Genomic DNA, 13,258 nt, shown 5'->3' with positions numbered 1-13,258 from the left:
TCCATATAAATCACAGAAGTTCCCCTTTATCTTTTCTCAATATGGAGCAGATAACATGTAATGTATAATCAATATGTCTTACATAACCAGTGCAGATAATTTTAATGCTCTAATAAAAACATAATCATATAAATTTGTAGTGAAACAAAGATTCAGATCATCTACTTAATACAACAATATAGAAATACTGCATTATAAAAAACTTCAAAATGTTACTAAAATAAAAGAATGAGCAAAAATGTACTTCAAGTACCAAAGTAAAAGTACTCACTGTCGACAGGTTCATTTTATTATATTATTATTTTTATATAACAGATGTTTTATAAACTGAGGAAAAGTTTTATAGATAAAATCTTAATCTTCAAGGTAACTAGTAATTGTATCTGTCTCTATCTATATAAATGCAGTGGAGGAAAAAGTTTCATGTTACAGAACTTGGTCAGTTACTTTCCATTACTGATACAAACAGCATCACATCAGAGATGAGCCATAATGACTATTAAAGCTAAAGGTGTATTCCACCTGCAGCGGCTGTGACCATGGTAATCACAGTGTACCTGGTGGCTGGTGAGCATCTCATCCATCAGCCCTTCATGTTTGGGGGAGTAGTAGCTGTGGTGGGTGGGGGTGAACGACCTGTCTGAACTGCAGCAGAGGAGAGGAAAGCAGCAAAGCCAGTGATGCTCAGTGGTCACGACAATAACAGAGATCACAACAGAACAGAACCTCATGAGGACCACAGAACAGTTTAGATGAAATAAGGATAAATGTCCACAAGAAAAACAACTAGCAACTGTCAAAATTAGTTGAGTTACTTTCCTACCCTTCATCTCATGACCTGACTGAATATCACTTAATGAAGAATAATGTTATTAAATGAGTGGACTCATTACACACAAATTGAGTTTGGGGCTGGGTATTGTTCAAAACTTTTAAATGCTAATGATAAAACAGTTATGTTGTTTTAGGATCATCAAAGCTAGCACTATCTTCTTGCTGGCTTAAATAACATACAGCTAATAAATAAGAAAAAAATGAAATCATGATTTAAAGTCAGGAAATATGTAAATGAAAAATCACTTATTTAGGAAAAAAAAAGTTCAATACCCAGCCGCAGACTGTGACAGTTAAACTGATAATTGGAGTAGTGCTGAAGGTTTAAAAGGCCAAGTATTTGGCCAGCGTCAGCACATACCTTTGCATTCGACTATGGAGGCATGACAATGGAGACCAACAATGAAGAATGAACAGGAGAGTTTGCAAAACACACACACAATCAAATACAGTCAAGAGGAAAGGTTTTGTCAGTGTACACAGAGATACACACGTAAAGTTAGAACCACGATCCAAAGTAAATACTGTATCAGTGATTACACAGGAACAGAGTCAAAAGAAGGACCATATCAAACTAACCGAGTCACAGAACTATATGTCGTAAAAACAACAAATATGTGACAAATATTTGTATTAATTTATCTTTATTTTTAATCGTAGAAAAAAAGTTTTCACTTCCAAGCAGAGATTAAATTAGTTTATTAACCAAAGCTAAACCTAAACCCTGGTCTGAGATAAATGTGATGGTGTCTGATGTACCTGTCTGTGCGTCCTCCCTCAAGACTGAAGCGGAGGTAGTTCATCCCATCCAGATACTGTCCAGGGAGGGAGTCATCTCCCAGCTCCCTGAGATCCTCGGCCCTCAGGTACTCCCCTCCATCACCTGTCATTGTGTCATCACCTTGGGAGAGCGGACAGAGGATCAGAGGTGAGGTCTTGAATGAAAGAGCTCATCAAAGAAACACTTTGGAGCTGTTAGTCAGGTTACCACTGATACGATATGAATCCAAACTGCAGTACTAACATGTTAGCATAGAATAAGTTGTGAAATATAAGTACCTCCCAAAAAAATTAATTGGACCTTGAATTAACATTATTTTGTAGAACTAACTAAAAACAATACAATCTATGTGTATCATAGTGTTTTATGTCAGTTTTACTTCCGTCCTTCAGCAGCTGCATAAGGACATTAGCATACTCACCATGTAGTTTTTCATTCTAGAGGCTGCAGGATTATTGTCATCTACTATCTGTCATCTATAGTAAAAATTAACTTTCTCCTCTGATGTCTTACATCAAAGAGATGCATGTTACAGCAAATTTCTCTATGGCCTTGTTTTCTCTGCACCACACTGGTAAAACTCTACCATTGTCCCACTACTGTACAGCAGGGGTCATCGTCACTACTGGCTGCAGGTTAACCTGGACCAAAACACTCAATTTCATCAGTTTCATCGGTTTCACCATGTGGCACTTTTATGGCACACTAAGACTTCCAATCTCAGACCCATGAAAAATTTGACTTAAAACAAACCTACATAAATGGCACATTATTTGGCAATAATTATGGACGGATGCAGTGAATTTAAAGTAATATTAAATTAAAGTAATAGACAATACCTTTCAATGTGACCATTTTACCACCAGCAATAAGCTCCAAAACACACATGACAATACACACATACACACACACACACGCTGTCGCCTCATAGCAAGAAGGTTCTGGGTTCGAACCCCAGGCCTGGGGCCTTTCTGTGTGGGGTTTGCAAGTTTTCCCTGTGTCTGCGTGGGCTCCCTCCAGGTTCTCCAGCTTCCTCCCACAGTTCAAAGACATGCTGTTGATGTTAGGTTGATTGGTGACTCTAAAATGCCCGTAGGTGTGCAAGTGAGTGGGTGTGTGGTTTTTTGTCTCTATGTGTCAGCCCTGCGATAGACTGGTGACCTGTCCAGGGTGTACCATGCCCTCTCCCGAAGTCAGCTGGGATTGGCTCTAGCAACAGAGGTCTGAGAGTGTACTGTGCCAAATGCAGATAAATGCAGCTGAGTTGTTGCTGACTTTGGCCCAGGTCTGGCAGAAAGCTTTATACTAGGCCAGCAGAACAAGTGACAAACATACTGTAGTTAGACAGAGATGCTCTGGTGCCAATAGTATACTGGCTACCTGGAGAGGGAAGAGTGTAAGAGGGAGATAAATGAAAATATCATTCAGTGAATGATTATGTTCTTGTTTAGTTGAACACAGCTGCCACAAACTCAGGCATTTCAGGCACTGGCTTCACTGTTCCTGCCATGCACCTCACTCCTGGGTTACTTTTATATCTGCTTGCTGTTTCCCTCTACCTCCAATAAGGTTATTTCCCAAAATGTTGAACTATTTCTTTAATGTATCAGAAAACTGTAAGTATAGACACTGAGCCAATGCTGAACCTTCACTATGATGGCCCTCATGAAAGAAATCTGTTCAACTGACTCCCCTGACTTCTAACCACTGTCTCCGCATCATGGCTGTCCAAATATCATGTCATATCAGCAGGTATGACATTCATCATGCATAACACACCACCCCCACTCCTGGGTAAAACCAGCACAGCAAGACCTCACACAAAGCACCGTGCTGAATACCTTCCATTTCCACAAAGTCGTCTGAAATAGCATCATCATCGATGGATTTGAGTGCTGAGGGTAGACAGCACAGTGACTCACTACCTCCAAAAATCCTAAACTTACAAAGTTGTGTTTGAAAACATGTTGTCAAACCGCTGCCTGTTTCCACACTGAGCAGACTCAGAGCTACATTACCTGATGAATCTAAGTTCAATAATAACAGTTAGCTTTGATATGTTTCTGTCCAGAGCTGTGTGGTGCCTGTAGAGTGCAACATGGCTCACCCTCTTCATCTGAGACGTCCAGTACTTCAGTCATGGTCTCCGGCACGTTCAGCTTGTGTTTCTCTGTCACCGTCTGACAGCATGGGAGGAAACGGGTCCCGTTAACCAAACATACGTCATTTCACTCAAATACACAGATGAAGGAGCACAGAAGAGATTTCATTTGAATCTGCAGTCAGTTGAATGTTGTGGGTGTGTGTGATTTACCATTGTGGTGGTGATGATCTCCTCTGTGACGACCCTCAGTGTGTCCACCACAGAGATGTAGCCCAGCCTCCGAGCGATACCCAGAGCAGTGTTACCGTTCTGGACAAGAAAACAAAAATGAATGATCTATGTGTATTGATGTGTGTGCACTTGTGTTTGTGTGGACAAGTGTTTACGCACCACAGTGATAGCATTGGGCTTGGCTCCGTGTTGTAGTAGGACATTAATAATGTGTGTGTTGCCTTGCTGGGCTGCCTGGTGGAGGGGAGTGTATCCATTCTGGGAGGGAGCAAAAGAGCAAATGTATTGGAATGTTATAATATGACTTTAAGGGTAAGCTCACCCAAATTACAGAAAAATAATATAGGTATATAACACTGTATACCTCAACAGACTTCAGTAAAAAGTTGTCCTTATGGACTCGCAGTGACCACCACAAACTAAAATCTGTTCACTTCCATTAAACAGGAGTGGAGTCAGAGATGAATGGCTCCAATCAGTCATAGATGAAACCAAAACTATTTGCAAATCAGGATGTTTTTGAGTGAACCAACCCTTGTGTGAGTATGTTAGTATAAATAATAATACCATCAACAGCTTGTGCTAGTTGTAGCATTAGTTCAATGCAAGAGCCCATTTACCATCAACCCCAGTGTTTCCTGTCACTTCTGCCCTTCTGTGGCATCACCCCGACAGAAATGTAATATATGTAATAATATGTCTCTATATCAAGAGTGATGTTGTCACCTATAAGGGCAAATAATATTTTCATACATATACATCCTCTGGATATATGAAGATATAAGTTTATAACATATAAATATAAATACCCATAGTAAAATGTGTATATGAACATACAATATCAGTCAAAAGTTTGGACACACTTTCCCATTCACTTGAACACTGTATATTAAAATATCTGTATGATGAATTTCAATGAGGTAAGATAAGATAAGAAATACTTTATTTACCCCTATGTATATGTATATGTAATTTTGAAATATATGTTTTTATGTTAAATGTGCATATATTTAAAATGACGCGTTTTCAAGATTCTGACAAACTGTTTGTCACATTCATATAGAAAGTGAATAATTTACTATAGTCTTATTATCTGAATGCTTCAACCATCTTACTGCAGCCTCAGTACCTTGGTCTTAGAGTTGACATTGGCTCCATTCTGAAGCAGGAAGTTGACCATCTTGGCATTACCATAGTGACATGCTACAATTAGTGGTGTGTATCCCAACTGCAAAACAACAGCAGATCTGATGAAAGTAACCAGTCACAAATAACACAAAATACAACATTGAGAAAATAGTGTCATTGAATACGATAAATTCAGATGACTTTCAGTAATATTATCTTGTAACCAGAAGGTGTAAAGCTACATGAAGAAAAATCGGAACAGTATGATTGCTCATACTTTGGTCTGCTGGTCAAGGTTGGCTCCGTTCCTGGCGAGGATCTCAGCAACAGTCACTCTGTCCTCCTGGGCTGCCAGATGGAGGGCAGTCAGGCCACTCTGCATGAGGGACACACACACACACAACAGTTCATTCAGACCAGAGTCTCTCCATTCTGTCTTGTCAAATAACATCATGTAGATAATCTGAGACTGTGAAGGAGATAGATTTTTACCCTGAAAAGATTGGGCTAAGATTTTATTACTTGATTGATGGGTGGTTAAATCTATTTGGACTTGGCTGTAGTATGTGAATGTTCCTAGACCAACTAGGTGAAACACTCTCATACTGACTAATCTTAGTAGCAGTATAAAATAATACAACTTCCCTGAAAACACTTACTTTTAATGGTACTTCTACCTTGCACTATTTACTGATTATTAAAGTGTTAACCAAAACCTGTCCAGGTTTCTGCAGTACCTTGTTGGGGACATTGATCTGGGCTCCCTTGCTGATGAGCAGAGCAGCCATGTCAGCATTGCCCTCCTGGGAGGCCAGATGGACTGGAGTGACACCCTGCTTGGTCAGGATGTTGGTCTCGGCTCCGTACTGCAGCAGAACTGTGGCAATTTCCATCTGGTTCTTCTTCGCCGCAATGTGGAGAGGAGTGTAGCCGTTCTGATTCACGAGGACAGAGGACAGAGAGGAACTGGTGTCACTTGTGTCACTTTGGTGTACGGATCTATTTTCACTGTCCACAAATCCAGTGTGCAGACCCAACACAGACCGTATCCTTCTAACAAGTGTTGTGTGTATCTCTGAGCCACTGTTGCACTGGGTGATTTGTTCCTTTATTACCATGTAGACAAACACACACTGTAGTTTTATCTCAATGTCACACACACCATCCTGCCTCCAGAGACACTCACTAGAACACTAAAGGAGGATTAATCTGCTGCTGAAAGTTCCCAACAAATATATTTAATAAAAAATCCAGCGGCCTGTCTTACTGAATCTTACAGTTTACTGTATTTAAAGAGGGCTTTTTATGCCTTTATTATAGCTTAGTGGAGACTGACAAGAAAGGGGGTAGAAAGAGAGGAATGACATGCAGGAAAGAGTCGGAACAGTCGGGAGTCGAACCGGTGACTGCCCTGCTAAGGGCGTCTTGCGTGCAACATGATACGTGCCCTAACCACTCGACTACCGGGCCGCCCCAAAAAAAGTTCAATCTTTGACCTTGGATACAGTAGTTTGACTGAAAAAAAGTCCACTGACTTCCTTTTTCTGGAGCTTTCAACTGCATCTCAGTTGTCATCACTTGGTCTAAGTAGAACTTCAGTCACATGATAATAGGTGAAAGCCTGAGACTTTTCTGTGTTCAGTTGTTTTCTACTGTCATTTACTATCTTTATATACTGGATGTAGTTTAAGCTGCTGACAGATCACAGGATCTAGTATTTGCACCGTTTGAATATAATAATAAAGTGAAATTTAATAAAGTAAATATTTGTATTTAGACCCCACATTTAAAAAAAGAAAAGGGGAACTGAGTCAGTGCTCCAGGTGGAGCTGAGCAATGGAAACAGACCAGAGGGAAAATACAAGTCAGAAAAGTTGGAGGAGGCCCAGATCAAAGCATGAGGTGAAAACAGTGCTGACATCAGTCAAACTTTAACCTACACTGCACAATAAATCAAATGAAAACTGATAGGTCTTATTGAGGATAAACCTCACTGAACACCTGAATATTTAACATTAAACTATTTGTTTACATCATGAAAAATTATGCTGCTTTGCCCTGAAGAAAGGTATGATGATTATGAGGCAACATCTGACGAGAAAACAAGCATCTTTTCTGTAAAATTCATGGTTATCCTCTGTGGAAACCAGTGATCCTGGAAAGAGTGAGTCCATTGATTCCAGCACAGTTTGTATGATGTCTGTGTGCCAGTTTGACTGTGCTGTGTGACATTCTGAACCTGGGGGAAAAGTTTGAAGCTGAATATGGAACCCCATTGGAAAGAAGATTATTTTGACCATCTGGCTAGAGATAAATAGAAATGTGTTAGGATGGTACATCTTCACATCTTAAACATGTGGATAGGTTTTCCACTCCAGTAACAAGCCTTCCCATCGGCACAGTGACTGTTGACAGGAGTTTAGTGTGGGCTCTCACCTTGGCCATGGTGTGGGGGGACGCTCCTTTGTCCAAAAGCAGGAGCGCAACCTTCTCGTTATCATAATGTGCTGCTACATGGAGCGGGGTGAGGCCATTCTGTGAGGGAGGGACGGTGAGCGCACAGGAATTAAATAGCAGTTAGTGCAGCATTATGCCATTAACACAAACACAAACACACACACACACACACACACACACATAGAGTTAATAGTGTGTGTTAAAGGGGACAGCAGGTTGAGATGAATTAGAGTTATATTAGACAGCAGAAATTGGAAGGATTACTGGGTGGGTCCTTAACATATACGCAAAGAAGAATATATTCAAAGAAAAAAGGAATCTTTATTTAAAAAGGCTTTGGTTATCAGTTTTGTGTTTCCTGGAAGAAATCATGGTTAATCCAAACAAAGAAACAGCTGATTTTATTCAGACTAGTCTTACCGGAGCTCTGGTCGTCAATTTAACCTCAATACAGAAAAATAACAAGACACCATTTAAATTAACAGGCTTTTACATTTACACACAGGAAGAAGGTTCATTAAAACATCTATGAGCTCCATGAATAAAGCATTTTATTGTACTCTACAGAGCCTCTCATACATTCCACAGTAACACTATAAAGACAAATATAAATATTTGTTAGTTCATTGAAATAATGTTAGCAATAGTTAGTGCATACCTTCCCCGCAGAGTCAGGTGGAGCATGACGCTGCAGCAGGAGTTTAGCTACATCCATGCTTCCATACTTGGAGGCCACATGAAGGGGAGTAAAACCTTTCTGTGGGGAGACACAAACAGAGAGGGGAGATGAAGGAAAGACACTGAATGTGGGATATCTATACAGTTCAGCTTCATCCAAATCAGGTCATATATGTCATTTCCTCTGATCTACATATAAATCTGATTTATATATGTATTCAATACCGTAAGACACAAACAAGTAATTCATACCCTTTTCTTATCTCTAACTGAGCTACATGTATATACTTTAAGATTGATTTATAAGACAAAAAAATGCTGATTAATTTATACACGCAAAATGTCCATTTATAAGTGTTTATTGTATCAAAACATTTAGTCCAAGGTCTCAAGGACTCATTAAAAGTATGCACATATGCCTACATAGAGGAAAGCTGCTGGACCGGACCGCATCAGCCCTCACGTGTTGAAGGCATGTTCCAGCCAGCTCTGTGGAGTTCTCCAGCACCTCTTCAACCTGAGCCTACACCTTCAGAGAGTGCCAGTGCTTTGGAAAACATCCTGCCTGGTCCCAGTGCCCAAAAAAGGACATCCTGCTGCACTGGAGGATTACAGACCGGTGGCACTGACCTCTCACATCATGAAGGTCATGGAGAGACTGGTCCTGGCACACCTCAGACCACTGGTGTGCCCATCACAAGACCCCCTGCAGTTCGCATACCAGCCCCATGTTGGGGTGGATGATGCAATCATCTACCTGCTACAGAAGGCTTACTCCTCCCTGGACAGACCTGACACCTCAGTCCGCATCATGTTCTTTAATTTCTCCAGCGCCTTTAACACCATCCAGCCCAGACTGCTGAAGGCCAAACTGGAGAACATGTGGGTGGGTGTTCCCCTCATCACTTGGGTTGATGACTATCTGACGGGCAGACCGCAGTTTGTGAGATTACGGAACCGTGTGTCTGGCCGTCTGATCAGTAACATCGGGGCCCCCCAGGGAACTGTGCTGTCTCCCTTCCTCTTCACCACATACACGTCAGACTTTAAGTACTGCACTGAGTCGTGTCATCTGCAGAAATTCTCTGATGACACGGCCATTGTGGGGTGTGTGGAGGGAGGGAGGGAGGCTGAGTACAGGGACCTGGTCGAGCGCTTTGTGAAGTGGTGTGGTGAGAACCACCTGCAGCTGAACGTGGCGAAGACGAAGGAGATGGTGGTGGACTTCAGGAGGAACAAGCCCCTGCCCTCTCCTGTCTGCATCAGTGGGACGGATGTGGATTTAGTGGCCTCATACAAGTACCTGGGTGTAACACTGGACAATAAACTGGACTGGTCCACCAATACAGAGGCCATCTACAAGAAGGGTCAGAGTCGGCTTTACTTCTTGAGGAGGCTCAGGTCTTTTCATGTCTGCAACAAGATGCTGCAGATGTTCTATCAGTCTGTTGTGGCGAGCACCATCTTCTTTGCTGCGGTGTCCTGGGGTGCGGGCATCAAGGCAAAGGACGCCAACAGACTGAACAAACTCATCAAAAAGGCAGAGTCTGTTGTTGGCTCTAAACTTGTCACCCTGGAGGAGGTGGTGGAGGAAAGGATGCTGGCAAAACTGCTGGCAATCATGGACAATCCCTCTCACCCCCTCCACAAAACACTGGACAAGCTGAAGAGCAGCTTCAGCAACAGACTCATCCAACCCCGCTGCTCTAAGGAACGATACAGGAAATCGTTCCTAACTACTGTGGTCAGACTGTACAACTCATCTACCTCTGTCAGAGCCAAGATGACACAAGATGACTTGTCACACTTTGCACTCTGAATTTTCATTACAACACTCCACTCCAAATACTAACCATATTGATATTATATATCATATTCATACAATATTTGTATCCATCTTTTTGCACTTTCCATTTACATATGCATATACATAGTATACTATTATTTATATCTGCCATTCTGTATTTTTATTTCTTCTGTCTACCTCTGTATTTTATTCTATTGTATATTTTGTATTATAATACACCGGACAGCTGTAACAAACTAATTTCCCTTCGGGGATGAATAAAGTCATCTATCTATCTATCTATCTATCTATCTATCTATCTATCTATCTATCTATCTATCTATATTTTCATTGTAGGCATTGTGTGGGGATTCTCCAATAGTTTCCTATGAGCTATTATTCCATCTCTGGAAGTTGTTTCTGTGCTGCAGTAGATTTCGAAAAGCTCCAGGCCAAGCAGAATCCTGCCTCTCATGTTGTAAGTCAGAGCTGCATCATGGTGTGAACATTGTTTGTTAGCTGCAGTTGTCACCATCCAATACTCCTCCCAAAGGTACAAAATAAAACTGTATGTTTTGTTCGTGACAAACAACATTTAACAACATCCAGCCTGCTGACATGTTAACGCAATTCAAAAATATCAAATACAGTCATTTAACTTGAGAACTCCATTGAACGCCATTTCATCTTAAAGCCAGTAGAGGGGGCACTTTAACTGTTTTAAAATACTGAAACCACATGACCAGTGGTGTGTCTATGGCCCAGCCCTGCTCATGGAGGGAGCCATCCTTTGTTTGTCAAACCCTGAATTACATCTGATGTAATGGGTGTTAGGATGAAACAAGAAAAAAGATGAAGAGGAGAAGGATGGAGCAGAGAGGGGGAGCGGTTTTCTTAGATTTGTAGATAGAATAAACAGTATTCTAAACACATCAAGGGTACCAGCTGTTATGAACAGTTTGCATGGATGGAGAATGTTACTTGCATGACAACAACTACACTGGTTTCGTTGCTATAGAGACAGCCACGCCCTTCCTCCTGAGAGAGAAACCAAGGACAGAGACACCAGGAAAAGGAGAGAAGAGAAGCACTGAACCCTGACAATACAGCATCATACAGTGCTTTGTCTCGCATTCACACTGTATGAATAAATAAAAGAACTGATCTGTCCAGCACTGGATGCAAAGTAACGATCTTGACTGTGCAACCTCCAGTGGAAAACACTTCCACAGCAATGATTATAAATCACTTGATTTAGGCTTCATGCACAATTCAGAGGAAAGCAGCAGCTTTACAGGTTCATCAATCATTCATGAAAACTGGGTCAAAGACAGAAACCTGCAGATGCAGCCACACTGTCACCTCTTTATCTCAGGCTTCAGGAGAGGACTCCATGGCACCATGACATAGGTCATATCTACACTTCAAGACACATTGTATTATCATCTGTAAATATGCATAAGTAGCTGGTAATTTATTATAACTGTGAATCTGTTAAAATGTATGATTATTTTTAAAGGGCAGCTCCACTGGTGTCAGTTTACTAAACTCCAGGAGTACTTCTCAGCCCGTGGCATGGTAAAGACATTAACCCAGCAAGGAGGCTCTGGCCAAACCTGTTTTATAGGACATGTAGGTTTCAGCCATGAAATGCTTGAAAAAGACGAAACATCGTATTTATCTGACCATTTGCTGCTTTTATTTTGAACCTGATTCTTTGTCTCTCACACATTACCCCCACGTTTGTAGAAGTAAAGTAGTAGGGGCAATACCCCTTAAAAACATTTGGTTGTTTTGTGGCATAAATGATTTCTTTTTATGCATTATTTAAGCAAATCAATAGTTGCAACAGGGGATGGTTCCAACAAGTCTCCCCCAATCAGAAGACACATGTTCAACACATTCAATGCAGCATCTGCTGCAGCATTTATTTAAAAAAAAAACTTGTTTTGGATTTATGAAAGTAATACTTTTTCATGAGATGTATTTTTGTCAAACTGTTCTGACCTTTTGTTAGAATTGATAGGGTTGTGACAGTTACAATGAGTTGTTGGAACTCTCCCAATGCAAAACACACAACCAGACCACACAAGAGTATTTTTCAGCTTTTTTAGTTAAAAATACACAACAAAAATATGTGGCTAGTTTTGTCCCATAGCAAACAGATGCAACAATAATTGCTCATTTTAACGTATGAGAAAATACAAACAAATAATAATTGTGCCTATTTTGACTCAATTTTTACAGCAAACAAAATAATAACTGTTCTTTGATCAAGATTACAAAATTAATAAATAATACCATAATATTATTATAAAACAATGCATATATTCAGAATGCTATAGTTATTGAACTAAGTAAATTTTTTTTTTTTTAATTATTTTTTGGGGCTTTTTTTATTATAGCTTAGTGAAGACTGACAGGAAAGGAGGTAGAGAGAGGAGAATGACATGCAGGAAAGAGTCGGACGAGTCGGGAGTCGAACCGGTGACTGCCCTGCTAAGAGCGTCTTGTGCTCAACATGGTACACGCCCTAACCACTCGACTACTGGGCCCGAAATAAGTTAAATTTAATTAGTAAAATTAAATGTATTTAGATTATGTTGCAACTGTCCCTGATCAATGTTGCAACTGTCTCCAGTGCTGGGGTCAGCCTGAATTCTTCCATGCAATTAAATATTTTGAATGATATGTCACATGTAATCATCTTTAAATGGTATGGGTAATTATCAGACAGATATAAGTTTAATATATAAAGGTTTGGTTGGTCTAGTCTGAATAGTCTCTGAGTCATGGAGAAATTGTTCTCAGACTTAGAGATGAAAACAAACACTGCTTTAGGAGTTAGTTGGTGTTGAAATGATTAAATTTAAAGATGAACCTGATGACTGACACAAACACGTTGCTCCTCCACCAACCTTGGTTGCCAGTGAGTGTGAAGCCCCGGCCTCCAGCAACACAGAGGCTGTCTCCATCTGCCCCTCCCTGGCGGAGATGTGGAGGGGGGTGTAGCCGTTGGTTGTGGCAGCATCAGGATGGGCCATGTGCTGCAGCAGCAGCTGGACAATCTCTGTTTTTCCCAGACGGGATGCAATATGGAGAGGAGTCTGATCCTCCTACACACAGCACAGAGACAGAACAATTAACACTTTTATTTATTTTTTATTTTTTTTAAGTTGCTTATTCTGCATATTGGCAAAATATTCAAATAAACCATGATCCTGGCGTGATCCATGATCCTCTGTAGAGAACAGTAGTC

General features: G+C 40.7%; 1 protein-coding gene across 1 annotated transcript in view; it reads right to left on the bottom strand.

The window, feature by feature from the left end:
- Positions 1–13,258, bottom strand: part of ank2b (ankyrin 2b, neuronal) — a 204,049-nt gene that overhangs the window by 43,814 nt on the left and 146,977 nt on the right. The window contains exons 16-27 of the mRNA XM_071478279.1: positions 12,918–13,115; positions 8,194–8,292; positions 7,515–7,613; positions 5,816–6,013; positions 5,356–5,454; positions 5,080–5,178; positions 4,110–4,208; positions 3,930–4,028; positions 3,723–3,795; positions 3,457–3,510; positions 1,594–1,735; positions 558–645 (exon numbers count right to left, since the gene is read on the bottom strand). Coding sequence (XP_071334380.1) covers positions 558–645; positions 1,594–1,735; positions 3,457–3,510; positions 3,723–3,795; positions 3,930–4,028; positions 4,110–4,208; positions 5,080–5,178; positions 5,356–5,454; positions 5,816–6,013; positions 7,515–7,613; positions 8,194–8,292; positions 12,918–13,115 — 1,347 coding nt within the window. The remainder of the gene's footprint in view (positions 1–557; positions 646–1,593; positions 1,736–3,456; positions 3,511–3,722; positions 3,796–3,929; positions 4,029–4,109; positions 4,209–5,079; positions 5,179–5,355; positions 5,455–5,815; positions 6,014–7,514; positions 7,614–8,193; positions 8,293–12,917; positions 13,116–13,258) is intronic.

Source organism: Trachinotus anak, unplaced genomic scaffold (assembly GCF_046630095.1).
Source record: "Trachinotus anak isolate AG129_WGS33_773 ecotype Australia unplaced genomic scaffold, CSIRO_AGI_Tana_v1 ptg000005l, whole genome shotgun sequence".
NCBI lineage: Eukaryota > Metazoa > Chordata > Actinopteri > Carangiformes > Carangidae > Trachinotus > Trachinotus anak.
The sequence above is the reverse complement of the archived record's forward strand: the minus strand, read 5'-3'. Positions and strand labels throughout refer to the sequence as shown.